General features: G+C 36.4%; 3 protein-coding genes and 1 pseudogene across 3 annotated transcripts; 3 read left to right on the top strand and 1 right to left on the bottom strand.

Annotated features, from left to right (window-relative positions):
* LOC147293766 (pre-mRNA-processing factor 19-like) lies at positions 1-9126 on the top strand. Its single transcript, XM_086233398.1, has 18 exons — positions 1-128; positions 233-318; positions 612-683; positions 825-887; positions 1911-1997; positions 3121-3268; positions 3356-3474; positions 3671-3787; positions 5068-5163; positions 5251-5310; positions 5771-5845; positions 6371-6475; positions 7002-7118; positions 7206-7283; positions 7411-7507; positions 7845-7896; positions 8476-8546; positions 8639-9126. The coding sequence occupies exons 1-18, from the start codon at positions 116-118 to the stop codon at positions 8764-8766; spliced, it is 1584 nt and encodes a 527-aa protein (XP_086089524.1). The 5' UTR covers positions 1-115; the 3' UTR covers positions 8767-9126.
* Positions 9127-10203: 1077 nt separating this feature from the next.
* LOC147293765 (TLD-domain containing nucleolar protein) lies at positions 10204-13684 on the bottom strand. Its single transcript, XM_086232463.1, has 8 exons — positions 13391-13684; positions 12335-12741; positions 12170-12242; positions 11991-12071; positions 11806-11869; positions 11483-11570; positions 11294-11378; positions 10204-10513 (listed from the first exon to the last, which is right to left on the bottom strand). Exons 1-8 carry the CDS (start codon positions 13496-13498, stop codon positions 10475-10477), a joined length of 945 nt encoding a protein of 314 aa, XP_086088589.1. The 5' UTR covers positions 13499-13684; the 3' UTR covers positions 10204-10474.
* Positions 13685-19658: 5974 nt separating this feature from the next.
* LOC147293764 (S-adenosyl-L-methionine-dependent methyltransferases superfamily protein) lies at positions 19659-22286 on the top strand. Its single transcript, XM_086234060.1, has 3 exons — positions 19659-20094; positions 21303-21455; positions 21583-22286. Exons 1-3 carry the CDS (start codon positions 19659-19661, stop codon positions 22284-22286), a joined length of 1293 nt encoding a protein of 430 aa, XP_086090186.1.
* A 1083-nt stretch (positions 22287-23369) lies between these two features.
* LOC147293763 (mitochondrial import receptor subunit TOM9-2 pseudogene) lies at positions 23370-23877 on the top strand (annotated as a pseudogene).
* Positions 23878-24285: the final 408 nt, after the last annotated feature.

Here is a 24285-nt window from a genome sequence, read left to right as displayed (position 1 = left end):
CTTAATCTTTAGTCTTCCTCACAACGAGACAGGGTTTAGAGCTGCCTTCTTCACTCCACCGAGTCACAAGCAGCACAACCGCTCCGACTCAAACCCTAGCTCGCTCTCTGCCACAATGAACTGCGCAAGTAAACCTCTTTTGCTTTCTCTCTCTTGCATTCATTGTTTTACTTCGTTAACTTCAACTGATCTCGCTTCTGTTTCTTCATCTTCGTCTTCGCTGTCCGTACAGTCTCCGGCGAGGTGCCGGAAGAGCCCGTGGTCTCCAAGAAGTCCGGGTTGCTCTTCGAGAAGCGTCTAATTGAGAGACACATCTCGGTGTGTTCCTTTCTCTCGTTCTGTTCATTCTAGGGTTTTGTTTTGCTTTGGTTTACTAGTATACGCTGCTTGCTTACTGAGAAAATGTCGGAAAATTAGAGGAAACAGACATGTGAAAACTCCTTGGTTTTGGTTAAGTTTCTGCCCGTTGCATTTTGTTTATGCTATTTATTGCTGCTAGAAAAAAAAAGCTCTTATTTTTTATATCTTAATATTTTTCGAAATAAATTGCAATTTGAATGCTACATGTGATAGAAGACTAAGTTGTTGTAGTTGTTGTATCATCTCACTAGGAATATGGAAAATGCCCGATAACTGGGGAACCTCTCACCGTTGATGATATTGTGCCAGTCAAAACGGGCAAGGTATGCGTAATTTCAATACATGTACTTATTTTCATTTCATTCTTCGTAGAATTTTGTGTTGATCTTTTAATCTGGGGATCTGAGTGTCCAAGAAACTTTATAGCTTTCAATGTTAATTTACTCTGATGGCTTCTCATGCAGATAGTGAGGCCAAGACCTGTACAAGCTGCTAGCATCCCTGGCATGCTTGGAATGTTCCAGCATGTATGTCTTCTGATTTATACTATTATTATCTTCAGTTTTTGTCATGTACATTTATCTTATAGCTTTGGATGTTGTTGCAGACCCTGTATGTTAATCTGTGTTCACGACTAATCCAAAAAGAAATCATGTTTTATCATACATGATATTGATTTATATTTACCTTGTACCTTGATTGTTCAATAAAGGCTGCCACTTGGTTTCTCTCATCTCTCTCTCTCTCTCTCTCAGTTTTCACCTTTTTGTCACATATTATGTACTGGAATCTAGACTAGGTCATCAACGCCCTGATAAATCTAGACTACGTCACACAAAATTTTAAAATTTCTTAACTGTCTATTTGAGAATTGCTGACCAAGAATTAAAATCTTCGGAAACTTCTAGTTAAACCAGGAAAGTATTACTAAAACAGAATTACCAAATGTCATGACTAGATGACTTCCAACTTTGACTCAAAACAACTTGAATCCAGAATATTACTGATATATTTTTAGTATAAGTTTTAATGTTCCTGAAATAGGCAGCTAGAATATGATGCTGACTATAATCCACCAAAAGTATGGCAATGATTAGTGTGGTCAATTAACAAACCCTGCATTTCAAGCTTTGTGAGTCCATTAGCATCAGCCCACCTGTGAACTGCCTAACTGGAAGTTACGATAAAATTTATGGGGAATTGAATGGTCCTTGTGTTGGGTAGCATGTGAAATATGCTACAAGCACTCTACCAAGTTATTAAAATAACATGGCCTTTGTTCAATTTGTTTGTGGTAGCAGTTTGGGCTCTATTCTAGTGAGTTATGAATCTTCCTTAACAACTAGTTTTGGATAGAGTGTTAATTTCACACTATGGCTTTAACATTTTATTTTATTTTATTAATATTGATTGTGTTGGCTAATGTTATTGTTTTGATTTCAGCTAATTTTATATCTCATAGGAAGTACTAAATTGTTTTTTAAACATTGTTTGTATATATGTAGTGTTTCTGTAATAAAGGGATTTTTGTTTTCCTTTCCTACCAATAGGAATGGGATAGTTTGATGCTATCCAATTTTGCAATGGAGCAACAACTACATACAGCAAGGCAAGAGTTAAGTCATGCTCTGTATCAGGTACTGCCATCCTGGTGATTTTTCTCCTATAATTTGCATTACGTATAATTTTCTTGATGCAGTGTATTGTGTTTTAGTTCATGCGAAATAATGATAGTATGTTGTTCCTTTTTTTTTTTTTTCCAAAAATTTTGTAGCTGAGTTCTTAGGAACATGATGAAATGTGCTGAAATTATCTGAACAATGGCTTCTTTAGTAATTCTTCTTACTGAGCTTTTAAATTTTTATATTTACTCTTTAGCACTTTGATTTATCATTATTTAATTGTTTTTGCTTCATCTGTTGTGCACTTTTTTTTGTTTCATTCATTTTGTACTTTAATGGATTAACACTTGGGTTCAAATCCTATTTGCTTGAACAAGAAAAAGATCATTTGTTGTCCCTTGAGGCTTTACATGCAGAAACCTCAGAAGAATCCAACTTTATTCAGGCTTCTGAAAATAACAACCATCTTGAAATCTTTTATTCTTGATTATGGTCATTTGACTCATTCCCTACATATATATGTCCATTTTTTATACAATTGTCTTGTTGACAGGAGTAAAGTGATGGAAATGGTCAATGTTTCCAGGGAGTCTAGCATGTTATGTTGCTAGACCATGAATCCTGACCTTTGATTAGGTGTAATCATTGTTTTTGTTTCCATAAGGTGGAATCATGTTAGAATATGCAGTTTTGATTCAAAGTTCGGCAACATAACATGTTAGATATTTAAAAAGAGAGTATTACCCCTCCCTCAGGATTCTGTAGATGACTTTTTCTATTATTTTTCTCCCACTTTGTGAAATTATGTATTGAAGTCAACTTTACTGTAATGTGATAGACAAATAGACAATTCATTGAACTTTATGCAAGAAGGTCATTGTTTTTTTGTTAAATTCACATTACGGTAATTTCATGATTTGGTTTTGATTAAGGAAAGTTCTTAAGAATTGAAGAGGACTATGGGTTTCAGGGTTTTTTTGGTCTTGTTTCCTTTATTTTTTTTCTTTCAAATCTACATAGGTAGCATATATGTCTTTTTGCACTTTGTTGGTAATTTTTTATTTTATTTTATTATAAATGGAATATGACTTTGTGTGGTTGAATGACCTAATTTTAGTAATCCGTTGTATTTTGGCAGCATGATGCTGCTTGCCGTGTTATTGCAAGACTTAAAAAAGAAAGGGATGAAGCAAGGTCATTACTTGCTCAGGCCGAAAGACAAATTCCCATGTCAGCACCATCAGCAGTTACAGTAAATGCTTCTGTTCATAGCAATGGAAAACCAGGTTCTTTTTTTGTATGCTTCTTGGTGCATCCAATATAATTTCATAAATCAATCTGCTAACTCACTCAATGTCCATTTTCTTCTATAGTTGCTGATGACCAGGTGGGACCTGGTGCGAGGAGTATACGCCCTGGAATATCTGCCAGTATCCTAGCTGAGCTGACTGATTGTAATACGGCTCTTTCACAGCAGAGGAAGAAGCGGCAGGTACTGTTTATGAAACTTTTGCATTTCACTTATTTGTAGGATATCATTTGCTGAATTTTTAATAGGTTAGTCTCCATTTGTGGTTTTTGTTAACTTTTATTGAGAAAATATGTTGATAAAGTTCAGGTGTTCTCACAGCATTTATTTGACAAGTTCTGATAGTTCTTGTTTTTATCTTATGTGGGTTTCTGTTCAGATATCCCCAACATTGGCTCCTGTTATTGCTTTGGAGAGGTATACTCAGATATCTAGTCATCCCCTTCATAAGACGAACAAACCAGGAATTTTATCCATTGATATTCATCATAACAAGGTTTGGCTTATTATTCTTATATTATTTATTTAGTTCAAGCATCACTTTGAATTAGACTCCAGTAAAAGAGTCTTAGCATCCAGAGCCTAAGCTGGTGCCAAGGTTTGGTATGAATTTTTAAGAGAATGCCTTGCATAATGGTCACTGCATGCTTTTGCTCTTCAACCTGACTAGATACTTTTTTCAATGCATTTGTTTTGCAGTAGTGTTTCCATAGAGCTTAAGTTTTATTATACTCCCATAGAACTTGTCCAAAGAAAAATTCAGCTAAATGAAGAAAATAAGTTTTGAAGGTACATTTTAAAATTCATTGAATCTGAAAGTTCTCCTGTTTTGAGGATCTTTTGCATGCTTTTCCTACAAGGTATATATATGGAAAAAGTTATTCATCTTGCCTGGCCTGTTTGTCTTACTAATATTTAGTGCTAAAACCTTGAAAACCAATACCCAAGAAGGATGAAATTTTTTGGCTTAGTATATATGCCAAACTTTAGCTTTAGCTTATTACTGATAATTATGTCTTCCCTATGTAAAACAAAGCCTCTCCTGGTCATGTCAGGGGTTTGATTGTTGTAATAGTTCGTGTCATCCTTGATTTCCTCAATTTCTTGAAGGCCTCCTGTGGTGCATGTAATAGTTCTGCATTCTGCTGCACTCAAAGATGAACTATTGCATGTTTATCGGTTGACTGTATTGGTGTCTTGAAAAGCTGAGTTTATATCAGGTTTTGCCCATAACGTACATTTGCTGCATAATTTGTGGTTTTAACTTGGTGAGTTATTAAACAAAGATTAGATGTAAACCCTCACGATTAAGGTGGGTTGTTTTCTATTCAAGAGAACCTCTGTTCCTTCAATAAAGCTTGGATAATTGATGAAATGTTATACAATTCATTCATATGCGACTTCCGAATACTGTTGTTACTAGAATCTTTAAGATTTGCCCCTGCACATTAAAAGTTGGGATCTTGCCCTTTTTTCTTTCCCTTTTGTTTTGTTTTTAGAGAAAAAACTAGTTGATCTTGTAAGAATCTGACATTGTGTATGGGGTGAGATGTTGGAGCATGATTTCTCAAACTGTCTTTCTGTTGCATTTGAATATTTTTCCCCCCTGTCCAAGTTATCAGCCTTTCTACTTATTTCATATTTCTTTTTTTTCTCCCTTCCCTTTGGGGGAATTGTTTTCGTGCTCTAGCTATCAGTAGCAGGCTGGGGCAAATTAGTTAACTCAGTTATGCTTCCACTTTGCTGATCAAAGCTCTTCTTTCTTTTCCATGGCAGGACATCATTGCAACTGGAGGGGTTGATACAAATGCTGTAATCTTTGATCAACCCTCAGGACAAATCTTATCTACACTTAGTGGTCATTCAAAGAAGGTTACAACTGTTATTCTGTATCAAACAATTGCTGGATATTCATTTCATTAATGCATATTGAATGATTGTGCATCTTTTCTTTGGTAGGTTACCAGTGTGAAATTTGTAGCTCGGGATGATCTGTTCATAACTGGGTCAGCAGACAAGGTAAGCTGCATTAGTTTTGTTCTCTTCTGTTTTCATGGTTATGAACTGGTGGCATCTTTAATACTTGTATTGATTTGTTTATATTTTGATTACTATTTTATTTTATCTTCAAAACTTTAATTGTTAGCTTTGCATATTATTCGGTATGGATGTTCACCTGGCCACTGATTAATTTTGCATACTCGGATTTTTTATGTTTCATTATATGGACCTACAAGAATTTAATTGATATACTAGATTTCTTTATATGGCTTTACGTAATGTAACTGGGTTGGTGACCAACCTATCTTGAGGAAGGAAGAGAAGGAACAAGTTCAGAAAGGAATAACAAAACTTGTAGTCGACACAACATTTACATGCTTGCAATCTAGATTTTAAAGGGTGTAACTTAACAGATATGCAATCTAGTATAATCCATCTTTTGATGTTATCATATCTTTTTTTCCCCTTGATATTGCAGACAGTTCGCATATGGCAAGGGGCTGATGATGGAAACTATAACTGTGCCCACGTTTTGAAGGATCATACCGCCGAGGTAAATGAGTTTTGACTCAACCTTGTTCCGTAACATGTTTTTACCAAAATATGTGCGAAGCTAAAACCCTTTTAAGTTCACAAAAAATGTAATGAGCAGAAAATTGAAAAATGAAAAAGGCGAACTTCTTGTAAGCCTAGAAGATTTCGACCCATAGTGTAGGTTTCCAAATTGAGTTTATCATTCTGAATTGCAGGCCATTGACCTGAGAGAGATAGGAAGTGGAAGAAAAATTTGGACACTTGTCATCTGCTTGATTTGTTGGAATAACATGAATATACTTTCAGTACTTCAACAACCACGTTATTCTCATACTTTCTTGGGGTGTTCTGTATTCTGTGTTGTGGAATTGTTGCTTTATATAAGATATTTGATACCATTAATGAATAATGTCTGTTTTAAAAAAAAGAAAACTTCTATTTGGCAATCCTCTTTTTTATTGGATATTTGTTTGGGACAATGTAATGTATTGCTATGCTGTATTGGTTATGTGCTGTCTATATTAATGCGTCTAAAAATTTTCAGGTGCAAGCTGTTACTGTACATGCCACCAATAACTACTTCGTGACCGCTTCTCTTGATAATACATGGTGCTTTTACGATCTTTCATCTGGGTTATGTCTAACACAGGTTATAATCTCTCTCTCTCTCTCTCTCTCTCTCTCTCTCTCTCTCTCTCTCTCTCTCTCTCTCTCTCTCTCTCATGCTTCGGAATCGTGTACTATGTTGAGTAGTGTTCTATTTAAGATCATCTTCTATTGTGAGACAGTACTGTACAAATGCTTAAACTTCTGTTTCGATATCTTTATTTAGCTCATTTTATATGTTATATATGCAGCTCATTGTATTTCATGAATTGATAAAGTGTAGAAGCTTCTTTAAAATATTTTTGGCTGATTAAATAGACACATGTTTGTAGGCTTATATGTGCTTCTAAATTGATTGTGGTTACTAAAAAATGGAAAAAGAGAATGGGATAAATCTTTGATTTAAAATAACTTTCAAGTACTTGTTTTTTTTTTTTTTTTGGGGGGGGGGGGGGGGGGGGGCAGAGAGGAGGGGCCAGAGGGATGGGTGTTTCAAAGCAGAGTTATTTAATCTTTTCTTCACCTTCAAGTTCCCTGATGATGCAATAAAAACTTCTTTGGCTCTTTAGGTCGAGGACACTTCAGCACATGAGGGCTATACATCTGTGGCATTTCATCCTGATGGTCTCATCCTTGGAACTGGCACCTCAGAGGCTCTTGTTAAAATTTGGGATGTAAAAAGTCAGGTACGTTATGTAGTTATTTTCTTCTACATTTAACCTTCATTTTTCAATTCTTCTGATTTTACTTTCTTTACTTCTATTGATTAACAGACAAATGTTGCAAAGTTTGATGGACATGTTGGTGCCGTAACTTCCATCTCCTTCTCTGAAAATGGTTACTTTCTCGCGGTAGGTGCTCCACCAAGGGGATAAAAAAAAAAAAAGGTAGATGATACCAGACTGCAGCTAGTGATGGCAGTCTGGTATTAAGTTCTGATAATACCATGTCCTGATATTTTACATTTGAATTGGACAGACTGCAGCTAGTGATGGCATTAAGTTGTGGGATCTACGCAAATTGAGGAACTTCAGGACGTTCACTCCATATGGTCCTGACACACCAACAAACTGTGGTATGTATATCTCCATTCCTTTCTGCTCATAGTTTCTTTTTAGAAATCAAGCAATGACAAGCATTTCATTGACATACTGTCACTTTGTAAAAAGTCAGTTGAATCGACTTGACATCTTACATGCATATCTGATTCTTTTTTTTGTGCTAGTTGAGAGAAGTTTTCGAGGTTATTTGCTTTTTTTGTTATAGTGTGTACTATTTTCCCATTGTTTGGGATCCTTTATTAGTACTAATGAAGTGGAAAATGTTTCTTAGCTTAGATTTGCTTTTATTATCATACAAGTCTTGCCTAGAAGAATGGAGTATAATGGAAGCTCTGTTTCTGATCCTTGCAGTTGAATTCGACTTCAGTGGAAGTTACCTTGCAGCTGCAGGCTCTGATATAAGGTCGGTGTTTAAAAAACCGTACATTGTTGGATTAACAAGCTGAACAATTCTATATTAGGCAAATGCTGAATTCGCATTTTACTAGTTTGATGTACATATGCATTTTCGTTTATATTAATAATATTAAGAAGCTTAATATATTATCATAGTAGTATCATACAAATTGTAATCTTATGAGGGCAATTATGGCATACCAAACAAATCCATTTGCCCTGCTCCACCTGCCTTCTCAGTTCTCCCTCCCTTTCTTCTCCATTGAAGAAAATATAAAATGGATCACTGGCTTTTGATTTACTAGACATTAGTTTGATGGTCCTAAGGAGCTTTAATTTGGCATAATAGTAATTAATTGCTTAATTTGTCCCAAAGTAGCCATATTTCTCTAAGAATGGATGTTAGAAAGCTGACATTGTATATTTTGTCAAGCCGGCGTAAGCTTGATATTCTTTAAAGAGATCTGTTAAGTATTAACTTTGAATTTGAAGTACATTTTATTTTCTAAACGCTCATCTCCTAATGTCAATTCAGTACTTTCCAGGCAACTTTTGAACACTGATTTTGGGTCTTGTACTTTTGCAGAGTCATCCAAGCTACTAGTGTCAAATCAGAATGGAACACCATCAAAACTTTTCCTGATATATCTGGCACAGGTTATTTCTCTTTCACTCACCTGTCAATTGTTGGTTTTGGCCTTAAATTCGAATTAATTCCTGATGTCCATTACATTCTTGTGTGGTTGTAGGTAAAGCAACTAGCGTAAAATTTGGCCCAGATGCAAAATATATTGCAGTAGGATCGATGGACCGAAACCTCCGCATTTTTGGCCTTCCGGGTGGTGATGAAGCATTGGAGTCCTCAATGGAGTCCTGAAGTGTATTAAAGTTGCCCCATCTTGCAAGTCGACTGATTAAGGGTGCCTGCAGACTGCTGGTTAGCTGAAGTGGGTGATAATCCGATGGTTATTTGATTTATCTTGTTGGTCCGAATCAATGGACAGGTTTCAGGCAAAGTGTACCTTTCGGCATTCTGCTGTATTTCCATGTGTAGTGTCAGATGAGCTTTAAACATTTTTCCAGGGAGAAAAGGAAAAATAGGAAAAAGAAAAAACTGAGATTGAAATAGTGGAATATGCTTAAGAGATTTTTGATTATCTTAGCATCATACTTTTGATCACTAACGTTGTATTATTATTTCCATATGTTCTTAATGAGATTCCACCCTTCTAGAACATCCCAAGTGTGCCATCCTATTTCATGGATGGATTAATTTAAGGTTTGCTAGTACATATTTTTATTATCTAGAAGAAGCCTAAAACCTATATTTTGTAACAATGGGTCCTTTCTCAATGGTACGTAGTAACTAAATAGCACTTGCAATTCTGTAATTTGTAGTTGCACAATGTAATTTCACTACTGCATTGCAGTTACAGTAATGTATCCTCAACAAATGAATGTTAACCTAGATCTTAAACTCTCTAAACCGTAGTGGGCCTATCCCATTTGTATAAGCATTAAAAAAGAAATGCATGGCTGATTGATCGACCCATGCAAGATGTCTCCATGAACATATTACAAAATGTCGCATGAAAAAACCCTTTATGGTTTGCGAATTAAGACTGTTTTCAAAATTTTCTTCCATGTTTTATCTATAATACCATAGATGAAAACAAAACAGGGTTTTGGTTTGCGAATTAAAAACTGTTTTCAACATTTTCTTATTTTATCTATAAATACCATAGATGAAAACAAAACCAGCATTTCCAAAAGGATGCTAATGGGCCCGTCACACAAAATATGCACACTAGAGCGCAAACTACCACTAGCTAGTTGGTATATTCAGTTGTTGTTGATAAAATGAAGTCGTGTTTGTCACCAATACCACATTCTCGTGGATTAAAATTTTGAGAAAATAATTTGATGTTGCACTGTGCATGGTTCTTTTCACTATTCCCCCCCTGTTCCAGGAGGCTTTATATGAGCATGGTTCATGCATCTTCAGAGTATGATGCTGCTAATGAACTTGAACAATGTAGTAAAGTACATCCCAGTAAACTACAACGACGTGATAGAATATTTTGTTTCTTTTTGTGAGTTGAGGTCGATTAGCTGGAAAAAAAAAATACATGGGGATGCATGAGAGAATTCTACAGTCCAGCACTAAGTCACAAAAACTCTTCCCAAATTTAAATCACTTCATGATGACAAATTTGGAAATCACCACATGATGTGTAACATGTCAATATCTTGTTAAAAATAAATACGACTCAGGAGAATCATAAATATTAACAAAATAAAATACTATCATAAATAATCAAAACATTTGGGATCATATGATTCATATATCAATAGCTGTTCAAATATGCATACTACACTTTTTTTGTGTAATTGTAGCATAGCAATTAACCCCATGAGCTAACACTTCAAATCTAATTACTTTCCTAAAGCCTTATCATTCCATGTTATATAAAGCCCTCCTATTGAATTGGGGATCAAACTAGAAGAAAATGAATAAAGAATGTGATCACCAACAAATACACAGATACAGATGAGTAAAACCATCTTGGATTCTTGGTCTTGTATCAGGTAAGGTAGCGTGAAGCATGTGTAAACCCCCAAAGCTGCATATGTAAAGGAATGCGTAAGTACGTAGTTGGGTAAAATTAATGGAGGTAAAGTTAAAATTTGCAGCTAAGATCATGACACATTGTAAAATGTCAACATATGTTGGAAAGAGAAAAAAAAAAAAAAAAAAAAGAGCATAAATCAATTAAGGTTGCTTTGATACTGTAAGTGTTTTTAATCAAGTCTATATAAGAATTGATTCAGTAAGAATGTATTACTGTATATTACAGATAACAAAACAAAAAAAAAAACTCTTTGCATACTTTTCTTGGTTAATAACTAACAATGTTTTCTATTTAACTTTTTTGTTGAAAATTAAAGTTGCATTTTGTAATAGAGATGTAAATTTTAGCAATCCAGGGTGCAAATGCACCATATTTTGGCTCCTGCAATTCGGGATAGTGGAATGTAAGAGGTCGAGATCCCTGTAACAGTGGGAAGTGTCCTTTCAATGAAAAAAAAAACGTGTCCATTTTAATATACTATATAGCTCTAATAGAGTGGTGAATACTTTCAAATACTATCATTTGAATAAGAGGTGAAAATTGGTTTTGGCCAAGGGAATACTATGATTATACAAGTTTCGGTAGTAATTTTATCATTCTACTTAATTATTTGGGCCATGATTTAATATTTATGAAGGTTTTGCTTTCGTTATTATCATAATTTTTTCAAAGTTATGCTTAAAATAACAAACACCAACACAAAGAGGTTGCTCATATAAAATGACAAATTGATATATGATCCAGCCAAAAAGAGTAATATAATGAGGTTACCTCGACATTCTTCAACTCAAACTCTGGGTTATGCGCCAAGCATAAGTTCCCAAATGTTTCACATGCTCCGCTTGATCCGCTTAACCTTTTTCAAAAAACAGTTTACAATTACGAGAAATGAATCTGTAAGTATTTCACCACCTGGCTACTGGAAAGAAGTCCAAACAGAGCATTGGAAAAGTGACTTACAGATCTCCATCTAATCGTAAAGCAAAGTCACCACCACCCCCAAGAGCTAGCATGTCATTCAAACACATGTAATAATATCGGTTGGCTCCTATATTACAAATTAGACACAGCTTCAGCAACTACTATTAAATCTAGCATATTTCAAGTTTCACAACAAGAGCCACCCACTGTCAGACTGAGGTATCATTAGCATCTCCTAATACCTACCCAAGAGCTAGTGGTCTTGATATGCACACCATCAGTTATCTTTTCTTGTAACCCAAAATACATATCAACTCCAAATTTTTATCGCTAAATCTTCCAAAATAGGACAAATTGCTTACCAGTTGGTCTAAACAGCCTTGGCTCACCATATATGGTTGTAAAAACAAATGTTTGGTTTGTTCCCTATAACCAAAAAGCACGGGTAAGAAGATGTTTATATTAAAAAGTAAAAGAAAGAGAGTGCAGACGCATAAATAAAAGAAGTTTATAATATCAATACTTGTAAAGTTACAAGCATGCTTACTTGATATTTTCTCTTTGCCGTAGGTTTCAAGGGGCCCTCTAGAAGTCCGCCGAACACAGCACCTTTCATATCTCCAGAAATCTAAAAAAGAATAAATACAATACACATTGTCTTCACATTCCAACAAATGATTTAATTGTACCAATTTTCACATCTCATTGGCAGAGGTATTAACATACCAGCAAACAAGGACCAGAAAGGGCAGAACTGTTGCGGATAAGTGTACGGAGTGATATACCATGTTTCAACGTACTGCCCTTCATTCGAAAGAATTGATACTGATCAAAATCCAAATGCAATAACACTACTTCTAATACAGGCTACAAACTCCTCAAGAAACTTACCTGTACAGCAAAACCCATTGGCATCCTTTCACTATATTAGGAAGAGATGACAGCAAGAATTCATGCAAGTGTGACGAAATAAAGACAGAGTCATCCATGAGATTGGGTGGAGGCTTCTGTGGACTATGCTGGTCAGTTGCTTCTTCAAACCCTTCAGAACCACTGGTGCTCCCTCTAGAAGCATGGTCTTCATCGTTTTCTTGATTACTTTCTGTTTCCTTCATCGCACTTGGTGAACGACATTCTACATATGTATCTAATGGTTCATCTTGGGATTCAAAGTTTCCATTACTAACAGGGAGGAAGGGTTGATGCTTGTCTGATCTGGATCCACCAAGGCCTACTGATGGGATAATGTAGGAAAAGTATGAAGATGCTGTTTTACCCCCTTTAGAATAAGGTCCGGCCTACACATTTGAAGACCTCATATCAAAAATCATGATACATAGAACAAGTCAAATTTCGAGAAACAACCTTCTGCTTGAAAAATGTAAAGATAGAGAAAGCAGAAAAAAGAAATCAACAATGATTATTCCCAGAAAAAGAAAAAAAGAAATCAACTCAACTAAACCATAACTTTTAGCATGCATGGCTAAGATAAACTTTTGGAACTCAAGAAGGACGAAGAATTTGAAACGAATTACAAATGGAGCTAAGCTTCTCCCAAAAAAGGTCATAAGACTCTCTTTTCAAATGTCAAGGCAGATTATCATCATAATAACTACAATAAGTGATGACCCAACTCTATTGTTTTGGCAGTTATATGAATTACATGAATATATTTAGCTTCAGATCACTAAAATATTGGCATTCCCTTCTTTCCCATGAGATCTCAACTAGACAAAATCAAAGCAGAACCATATTACAACATATAATCCAACTGCAAAACTACGTTATGTAAGACACCCAGATCTCAAAATTCTTAAACAAGAAAGATCACATCATGAAATCAACATTCCTAACAAACCCATCAAGCTCAATCATTTAAACCAAGAAAATACATTAAGAAAAACAAAAAAGAGAGGTATAATTAGATCAGGGACGGTACAAAATTACCTCAGGATGATGCTCAAGTTGGGAAGGAAGAGAAGGGGATAATGAGTTGGGTGAATCAGCAAAGAGACGTGAGAGTCTCTCTGTAACTTTCTCTTTCAATGTCAACATTATGATTAGCTGATTAAAGCCGTGAAGAGATGGATGTATTTGCAGGTTATATGAATATCAGGCCTTTCTCTCCCTCATATATATATTTTTTTTTATGGGCTTTCGTTTTGGGGTTTGCTTTTGCTTTTTTGTGAAGGAGAAACAGATGGGTACGTCGGTGGAAAGACGAGTGGCAAAGACAGCAATCAACGGAGAAAAGGAAGGAAGGAAGTCAGTCCAAAAAAAAAAAAAAAAAAGGAAGGTTAGGTGGGGCACTGCGATTTGGATAGAGTGCTGCTATTTACACTCTTTTTTTTCTTTTTGCACACCCTTTTGTAAAAAAACAATAAAAAATTTTAAAAAAAGACACACTTACCCTCACCCAACACACCCCAACTCCATTTTTTCTCTTTTGCACACCCTATCAACAGACAAAAAAAAAACACACACACCCAGCCACACACACCCCCCTTCATCTCCCTCACCCGACCACACCCACCCACCCACGCAGCCCTCTGTTTTTTTTTCCTTCCAAGCCTGGCAGCCCCTTTCTCCTTTCCACTCGCCCAATAACCACCGCGCGCAGCACCACCACCGCGCGCCACCACTAACCACCATCTTCCTTTCTCTCCGCATGCACCATCACCACAGCACCCCCAAAACAGCCACCACAACCAGCCCGGAAGCCCCTTCCTCGGCTCCTCCATCTCTCTCTCTCTCTCCTTCCCTCTCTCCTCTCTCCCTTCTCTCTTCCCTCCCTTTCTCTGTTGCTGCGGTTGGTTCGGTAGACAACCACCGAACGAAACTAATGGTTTCGGCAAATGACTGCCGAACGAAACTAACAGCTTCGACTGATGGCTACCGAACGAACCCGCCGGTTTCGGCGGATGACTACCGAACGGCCTGCGCGCGAGGATGGTCCGGTGGTGGTACTGCTGCGAGCAGGGTGGTGCAGAAGGTGCTGCGCGGGTGTGTTAACAGAGAAAGAGAGAGAGGGAAGGAGAGAGAGTGGGGCCGGGGCTGGGTGGAGGGGAGGGAGGAGGTCGGGCTGGGTTGGGCGCTGCGCGCGGGGAGGGTGGTGCAGCAGGGAGGAGAGAGAGGGGTGGTGCATGGTGGTGGGCACGGGGAGAGTGGTGCAGCAGGGTGGTGGGCGCACGGTGGTGGTGCTGCGCGCGGGGAGGGTGGTGCAGCAGGGTGGTGGGCGCAAGGTGGTGGTGCTGCGCGCGGGGATGGTAGTGCAGCATGGTGGTGGGCGCGGGGAGGTTGGTGCAGCAGGGTGGTGGGCGGCGCACGGTGGTGGTGCTGCGCGAGGGTGGTGCAGCATGGTGGAGAGGTGGGGAGGGGGTGTGTACGGGGGGGGGGAGATGGGGATGTGGTGTGTGAGTTTTGGGTGTGTGTGTGTTTTTTTTTTTTCTGTTTAGGGAGGGTGTGCAAAAAGAAAAATGGATGGGGGTGTGTGGGTGAGGGAAGGGCCAAATGGTCTTTTCTCTTGAGTTTTTTTTTTTTTTTCAAAAAAGGGTGTGCAAAGAGAAATTTAGGGTGTGCAAATAGCAGCACTCTTTGGATACTCTTGTTCTACGCATCCATCCTATTTCCTATATATGTCCTATGTTTGGAATATTCACAATTCATTCTTTCGTCGTTTATATATTTTTTTTCCCAATATTTTTTGAGAAATTTTATTCAAAAACATTTTTAAATATACATTAAAATTTTTTGATCCCCCGTCCCAAAACTTACAATAATTACCATTTTACATTTTTTCATACCAAAATATCCATTTATATATGTAAACATCGCCAGAATCCATCAAAAATTTCACAAGTTACTACACCTTCTTCCTGCAACAGTCAAATTCTCCTCCACTTTCTTCCTGCAGCAGTCATAGAGAGTGACCTCTCTCACCGGCCAATGATCCATCATCTCCTCTCTCTATCTCTCTCCCATTCTCTCCCAACCCAAATTAAAAAATAAAATAAAAATCGAAAACCCATATATGGGTGTTTTTTCTAAATGGGTAAGCAGGGAAGGGGAGAGAGAGAGAATAATATATTTAATTTTGCATCTTCTTCCTCTCCATTGCTGGGTTTTGTGTATTTAAAAGGATCATGTCTATCGCATTATCCACTAAGTTCTATAGCACCACCATGTGTCGACCAAAAACCCAAATTTGAAAATTTTGCATATTCTTTTTCTCCATTGCTGGGTTTTAATGGGCCTGATCTTTTAAAGAATCAACAATTTTCTGAGTTTTTTTTTTTTTTGGTTTTGCTGGACGACGTAAGTTTTTTTCATTGAATTTTGCTGGGTTTGCTGCTGCAGCGGCGGAGGATGAGGGCGTCGACGGCTGGGGTGTGGTGGCGAAGGGGGCAGTGGTTGGCTGAGGAGGGAGGGGGTAGTGCTTGGCTGGGGAAGAAAAAAAAAAAAAAAAGGTTTTATATGGTGGGTATTATGGGTATTTTAAGTTAAAAAGGGTTATAAATGTTAGTTTTGAAAATAAGGGGTCAAAAAAGTTTAGGGGTATTTAAAAAGGTTATTAAATAAAATTTTTCATATTCTTTGTTGTTTTGATAAATGATTTTGTATACCATAATACAAAATACAGTCCACGTGTTATTATATAGATGAACTTATTAATAATATATTATAAAAATATAAATTCATCATTTACTCATATTAATAATAAGTTATTTAGCCTAATTATTCAAAAAGTTGTTTGATTCATACAACACTATGCATTCACTATTTTGGTCTTATTATTTGCATTGTACATGCATTGATTGGCCTATTGACAAGATGTCAAGACCCATTAAGTAATGTACTATATAACAGTGTTACGATAATATAAAATAATTTTTCAATTGTTTAACATGTACGCCACCACGATGCTTCCAAGTTTCCAACTTTCTTTGAATTCTCCAAAGTTTCTTGGTTGCTATGTAACTCCTCTCACATACCAAAAATATTTTGATTTGATAAAAGATGAAATTTGTTGCCTTTTGTTTTTGGGCAAATGAAATTTGCTGAGGTTTCATAATAGAATAAATCTTCTTTTGGCAACATTTTTATCAAAATTATAAAAGACTTTTGTATCAATTGGGATTATAATGAATTTTAAAAGAATTTGAAAATCTGTAGAAATTTAGCTGTATTCAATTCAAAATTTTAAAGATTCTATATAAATACTGATGTATTTAATTTAAAATTTTAAAAATTTCATAAAATATATTCAAAAACTCATTAACTTTAAAAGATTTCATTAAATTGTGGATTTTGTTCAAAAAACAAAGGTTGAATTTCAATATTTTCCCTTAAATTTTGATGGATTCCATAAAATTCAGTCAAAATTAATAGAATCTATGAAATCTGCAAGAGTCTATTAACTGTTTTAAAATCTATTAAAATCTCAATTGAATACACCTTTTTAAAATTCTAAATCTCATTAGGCACATCCCTTTAGCTCATAATTTACATTAATTAGAGGAAGTGTATTGTGTAAGGCAATTGGTTGTAGATTATCAAAACATTGTCCCTCTTTTTTTCTTTTTTTCTTTTTTTTTTTTCTATAGGCTTCCCACCACATTGTAAGAGAGCTTTTATTTCCATTAAGAAGTTGATCTCTACACCCAAGTTGAAATTCTTAATAACCATTGTACACCTATTTTTAATGAAGAATTTCTTAAAATTGAAAACAAAATTAAACTTGAAGGAAATGCAACTCATGTGCAAATGTGCCCACCTGGTTTGCAAGGAAATGGTGTACTAGACCAAGATGTTTTAGTTTTCCAGTGTGAGATATTGGGTTCCTAACATTACACCACGCTGTTGTTATGTCTCGTACCCAATGTCCTCATTGACCCACTCTTTCAATATTGGCAAGATAGTTCTATAACTATTATAGCAATTTCCTTCCTTTAAGGGCGACTTTCATTTACTTATTAGTTATTACTAACATAATACAAATGTTCATTTTAATTTAGTTTATAAATCCCATATTTTGTGGAGTGTAGCTCAATTACATTGGAAAACTTGTTCTAATACCCATTGATAGGAACTATGGGTAGACCTTCTTGAAGCAAAAAGGACTTGTAAGGAAAATGTGCCAATAGTTCATATACTAGAACAAAACATTATTTTTCAATGTGAGATATTAAAGATCATGACACTCGGAATCTTTACCATGTTAATCATGAGTCAAGACTAACCATTTTTTTCCTTAATTTTGTAAAGTTTAACATAAATAAAAAAAATGAACTTTTATAGTCCGTAATTTTAAATCCCCTAACCACCCAAAAAATTTGCCTAAACCTCCACCCATCTAGAAACTTTCTCAAAACCCCCTATAACTTATAATCCTAAATTACTTTTCTGAGGTGCGCTTACGTCACTGAAACTGAATTTTTTGTTAAAACTCAATATTTTGCTAAAACTAAAATCAAACACTGAAACTGAAAATCAAATATTTATTGAAATTGAAAATAGAATATTCCCTCAAAATAAATATTCAAATTGTAACTAAATTGAAAAAATAACACTGCAAAAAATAATTTAATTATACCGTCACACTGCTTAAACATTCTATTACACCTACAATGAAACAATTTCACATAAACACTAAAAAAAAATAGTTACACAATCACAAAGCTTTGAGTATTTTTTCAATTACAACTGAAACTGAAACTGAACCAAAATGTTCAAAACTTCAAATCCTCAAATCTTCAAATTCTAACTGAAACTGAATAATAAAACAATTTCAATAAAAAAGAAATGAAACATAACACTATAATTATATACAAAACATAGTTATAAGTGAAACTGAATTTTCACGAACTAAAACTATTTCACAAATTGAAACTAAATTTTCACGAAAAAATGCCCATGAGACCATTTCAGTGTTTCAAAATGCCAGATATATTGATTTGAATAAAAATAAAATATTTACAGCTACACTGTAGAGAGCAAATCATACCAAGTTAGACAGATATAAGCTAAAAGCAAGTCTTATTTGCTAGGTTGAATCAACTGTAAGGACCAAACATGACATGTATGATTCATGATGATGATGGTCAACTACAAGTTAACTAGAGGCTAGATAACTTGAACAAGAATTTCAATTTTAGTATCCAAATCAAAGAATTGATTAAACAAACATAAAGAATTCAGAGAGAGGAGCATTTTAATACCAAAACCTTAACCATGGGTGGTTAGAGCCCCAAAATCCAAAAGTGACAGCGGCAGGGGTTGGGGTTTTCAAATTAGGGCTTTTGAAATTCGAAGCAATTGAACCCAAACTTGTATACCAATAGAGATAGCATGTCGAGGGGAGAAGAATGAGACCAGAATAACTTCAATCCACCCCCCAGAATCGCCGTCCACGGTGGTCAATTGGAGAATTGGAGACCACCATCACACTCACCACATCGAGATGAAGCTTCTGGAAGTGGAGAGCGGCTGCGGTGCCGTCGGAATCTCAAAGTCACCGCTGAAGATGACGATCGGACTTCAGGCTGGGTTTGGGTTTATGTGAGTTTTCTGGGAAAGAGAAGGCCATGGATAAATAGAGGAGGAAGAGGCGAGGAGAACCCAACTAGTTTCGTTGCCGTTAGTTGCCAGATGACGACGATATCGTCGAACAAATTAAAGGCGTGGGGAGAGAAAGTGACAAAAGAGAAAAAGGCTCGGGTTGGAGGACAGAGAAGTTAAATCTGAAATGTGGCTTGATATATTCTCAAGGGTTATAATTGGAATATTAGAAAATATGAGGGTCAAATCTAGCTGAGTATTAGTTGACCTAGGATTTTGGGAAAGATTAAGTCGCTAATAGGGAGTTTTGAATTAGTTTTATTAAAGGTGAGAGTTTTGAATTAATCAAATTCAAAATAGGGGGTTATGAATAGTTTATTAGAAATTTTAAAGGTAGTTTTTTTTTTTTTTTGTGGCCAAGAAAATTTTAAAGGTAGTTTGAGTATTTAGCAAAAAGTTTCATTAAATTTTTCCTTGTGTAGGGGTGTGGTGATAAAACTTTCGGGTGTGATTGGCACGTCTTTATACAGAGTTTAGGCTATCCGGAAACCGGAATATGTCTACCCTTATTACTGGAACCAAACAGTAAAACCCCGACTTGTGAAAAACATAACAGAGGGAAGTGGAACCGTCTAGGGGTTTATACTTCTGGGGGGTGATGTGGCGCAGAGCTGTGTCACGCGCGAAATGGAAGAACTTCCGGAACCTTTCAACCGCAATACGACGCCGTATCGAGGACGAGGGCGACTGGTCGTACGCCTCCGAATGGTGGGGGACCGAATTCGAAGGCCACACCGTCCTCCGCTCCACATCCGACAAAGGAAACGGCGTCGTTTCGGTCGTCGCTTACCCTTCGTCCGAACCCAGTGAGGTTTACTGGTCAACCACAGAGAGATGGCTACAGCATAGGTATGCACAAATACATAAATCTCACGAACACAATGAGAGGTTCAGAGTGCTCGGATATCAATGGCGGGCTCTCCGCTTCAACGACGATACTCGACAAAGCACAGTCAAAGTATTGGCTGCTTATCGCCATTCGGAGCCTGACTCTATCGCTCTTATGCAGCAGCCTCATTGTTTGGCTGTTCCGTGTAAGTAAACCCTTTTAGCCTCTGATTTGATTTAGGATTTGTCTTAATTTTATACCCAATTTAATTTTTAGCTGAGATTTGGTTACAATTGTATCAAATTTGCATCACATTGTTTGGTGGTTCAACTTCTATCCACTATTTCAGTGTGCATGATTCATGTAGTAAACCCTTTTATCCATGGGCGAATCTACGTTATGGGCTGCCTGGGCTGCAGCCCAGGTGATTTTTTTTGTTTTTTAAGCCTAGTACCTATTTTCAGACCAAAAAAAAAGAGTTCAGTACCTATTTTTTATGTTTGTTGTGCTTAACCATCATTGTAGTCTTGTAGACTTGTAGTCACGTTGGATGTGGAAAGATTAACCAAAAAATAAAATTTTTTTTTTTTCTGCTGAACATTAAACAAAGAATTAATAAAGTTTCATAAAAAATTTGTTTCCTTCTCCCTTCCCAATTCCTCCAATCCCCAAAAGACAAAAGGGCCAAAATAGAAAAATTCAAAATATTTGATTCCATTGCTACATTATGTCAACTATAGTGGAAACAGGGTTGGCAAAAGACTACCACTTGATTATTAGATTGATTTGTCTGGTGTTGAATCTTCATGTTTCTACATCAACGACAGAACGAGCATTTTTATCTATGAAGTTTATTAAAAATCGACTTCAAAACAAGATAGAGGATAAGTTTCTTGCTAATTATATGATCATCCATATTGAACGAGAATTTTCTAATAGTAGCGATAATTGATATTTTTACTTGGTGAAGAAATGTAGGGCCCAACTTAGATAGTCTTTATATAATATTTACATTGCATGTTTAATTATTGTTATACTATCTTTTTTTGTGTAGTTTTTTATGTTTAGATATGCATTTTAATGGGTAAGGCTCATTACGTCCCTCCTAATTATGTGTAACTTTTATTTTATGACAAAAATATTTGGTAAGCTAAGTTTAGCCCAGTCTACTTAGAAATCCTGGATTCGCCCCTGCTTTTATCCTGCTGATTTGATTTAGGTTTTGTCTTAATTTAATACCCAATTCAATTTCTATCCAACATTTTGTTACAATAGTATCCAATTTGCATCACATTGGTTTGTGATTGAACTTCTATCTAGCATTTCAGTATGTGTTGTTAATGATTGCATCAAATTTGGTTCCTTTTCGCTTTCAAAAGAATGATATTTTGGTGTGTTGATTCTGTTTTTCAGATCTTAAGAGTATGCTATCAGTTGGGTTGGCTAGTGTAGCATCTTGTAATTACGATTTGAAGAATGTGGTGACCGGGAACGAAAGTATGCGTATTTTATGCATTGGCCATGGTGGGGGAAGCTTACCATTGTTTTTGGCTAGTAAAATTCAAGGTAGCTATGAACTTTCCTTTTCTGTTGCTGCATTTCCAGTTGGGTTGTTAATGGTAGTCAGAAGTTGAAGAGCCATTTTTATCTTCTGTTTCTTGGTGCTGATTCTTGCTGGTCTCCAAACTTTCAGGTGCTGTTGTTGACATAGTTGAAATCGACCCTCTTGTTATCTCAGCATCAGTTCAGGCTATGGGGTTTCCAGCCTTTTCAATTATGACTCAATCCGGCCAGCGTGCTGTCTCCAAACCTGATACCATGGATGAGCTTCTGTGGAAAGGCGTCCACGAGAGGCTGTTCCTGCATGAATCCGATGCTGAGGAGTTCATTCTCAACACCACCAGTCAGTATGATATGATCTTCATTGATGCTTATGATGGCGAAGATATCTTCCCTCACAAGTTATGGGATCCACATTCCCCATTTTTGAAAGCTCTCAGCAGTCGGCTTCACCCGGAACATGGCACGGTTGTGGTGAACCTTCATTCGGATTCTGACATCTTGAACCCGGATGGCTCTGTTCCATCCATTCTGGAGCAAAACTTGCCTTTGGGGAAGTACGTCTCTGGGGTTTCCCGAGCATACAAAGATGTGGTGTTGGGCAATGGAAGTTATGGTGGAGGGAAAGACATTGGTTTGGGGTTTACTGTTTCAGTTCCTTGGGTGTGCAATACGTCTCTGGTTGTGTGCAGAGGCTTTGGGATTAAGGGTGGGCATAACAACAGGGATGTGATCATGAACACTCTCATATCCAAATCCTTTGAAGTGGAAAATGTTCTCAACTTACCATTCTCATGTTTGCAATATTTAAAGAGAGGTTTTATACTCGTTGATTAATTTTATTCACAAGTTTACACCTAACTTTTTCACAGTTCTAGCATTTGTGTTCTGCTTTTTGCAATTGGAAAGAAAATTTTTGGTGTTGTTATCCTCCCATGCTTAGCATGTAGGTGCTTTGCTTGGCTTAAGATCAATGGGCATTGCCCAGTGGGATTTACATGTGCATCAAGTCCTTAGGGGAGGTTTGAAGAGATCAATGAAATCTTCTCTAAATACAATATTTTTCTTTAGGTTAATTAATCTTTTAGCAGACTTATGGAAATAGTAGTACCGAATCACCATGGACGATTCACAGACGTTAAGAAAAACTTTATTTATTTATGGATATGATATGATACAAATATATTTTTAACTCATAAGTTTTGACATATTTTTTATATCCTAACCATAGTTGGTAAATTTGTGTATAATGCACATATTATACGCACACGTATGTATTTTTAACAAAAACGAAGTTTTTCATATTTTCCAATCCAAACATAGAATACACATATTTTTCAATTATATGCATATTAATCTCGTATTTTTCAATTACACGCTTATTAATCTTGAATTAAATACATATTATTCCCGTATTATCACGTATCATGCCATATTTTTCATGTAGTATTCGCCTTTTTTAAAAAATAAAAAATTTTATTCCAAATAATACACGTATGTATTTTATACATATTTTTTCCATTCTGTTTACTAACTATGATCCTAACAAATACAATTTTTTATAAATGAAATTACATTTGATTAGAGCTCAAGAACGAGTACATAAAGTCTCTAGCAAAGAGCGTCCTGAATAAATTCACAGGGGGCTCAAGCTGCCAGAGAATACAATCAAGAGCAGACATAAATAAATTAAATTTTGACGCTACATTTTTATGATTAGGATGTAGATTTACGAACTGATACAGAAGGTAGGATCTATGATATTGTGGAAATTATGTAGGACCCACACTATTTATTAAATTATGGTAGTAAGTTATTTTAAATTTATAATGGGCTGTTGAGGGCCCATTATTATTAACAAGGCCCGTAAAAGTTGGTCCAACTAACTATACGCTTCCAAAACCCTAAATCCCCGAACCAAAACCTCTCCTTCCACACAGAGAGAGAGACAAACACTCGGTTACTTACAGAAGGCAGAGAGCAATTAGAATGGCGTCTCAGGGCAAAAAGCGACTGTCTCTGCGAAACAGCAGCGACGAACAGGGTCTTCTAACCAGGGTCTCAGAGTCGGCGATCGTACAGCAGTCGAAGCGCGTGGCGAACGACGCGTCGTTCGTGACGATGAAGCTGCTGAAGAGCACCGGAAAGGCGGCGTGGATCGTCGGCACGACTTTCCTGATCCTGGGGGTCCCACTCATCATCGGAATGGACCGCGAGCAGCAGTTCATCGAGCTCGAGTTGCAGCAGGCCAACATCCTCGGCACTGCCCCTACCAAGTAAAACTCGCTCAGAGAAGAACAAGGCCTCTTCTTTTCAATATTTTCATCTATGGATATGTTCATTTTTCAGATATTTGCCCTTGTTATTGTTATATTCTAATTCTTACAATTTTTCTTTGTTGGTAAATTGGAAGGCATAATTCTTACAATTTTAACATGTGGGTTTGATTCCAAAATTTCCTCTCCTTCATCTTTGAGCTTTTTGAGCAATTGGGTGGTGACAAATCGACAATAATCAGTAGCAAATTACTAGCTAGTCATGGTGGTGTGTTTATCAGTTTTTTGGGTTTGTTTTGAAATGTCATCTCATGCCAATGTGAATTCCAAATCACATGCTTGCAAGAAGGAACAGAGCATCACTACAATTACATGCTAAGAATGGTGTCAATGAAGAATGAGTTCGTTTTTTATTTTAATTTTTTTTTCCTTTTGATCTTGCTAGCATTTAAATCAAGCGAATTTTGATTTGTGTATACATGAATTTGTGATGCCTGCGTATACAATATGATTAATAAAGAATCAATCTGAATACTATTTAATGAGATATTGGATTAGTA

The sequence above is a fragment of the Dryas octopetala genome, chromosome 2 (assembly GCF_963921425.1).
Source record: "Dryas octopetala chromosome 2, drDryOcto1.1, whole genome shotgun sequence".
NCBI classification, from domain to species: domain Eukaryota; kingdom Viridiplantae; phylum Streptophyta; class Magnoliopsida; order Rosales; family Rosaceae; genus Dryas; species Dryas octopetala.
Note: the sequence above shows the minus strand (reverse complement) of the source record. Positions and strands in the feature narration are given on the sequence as shown.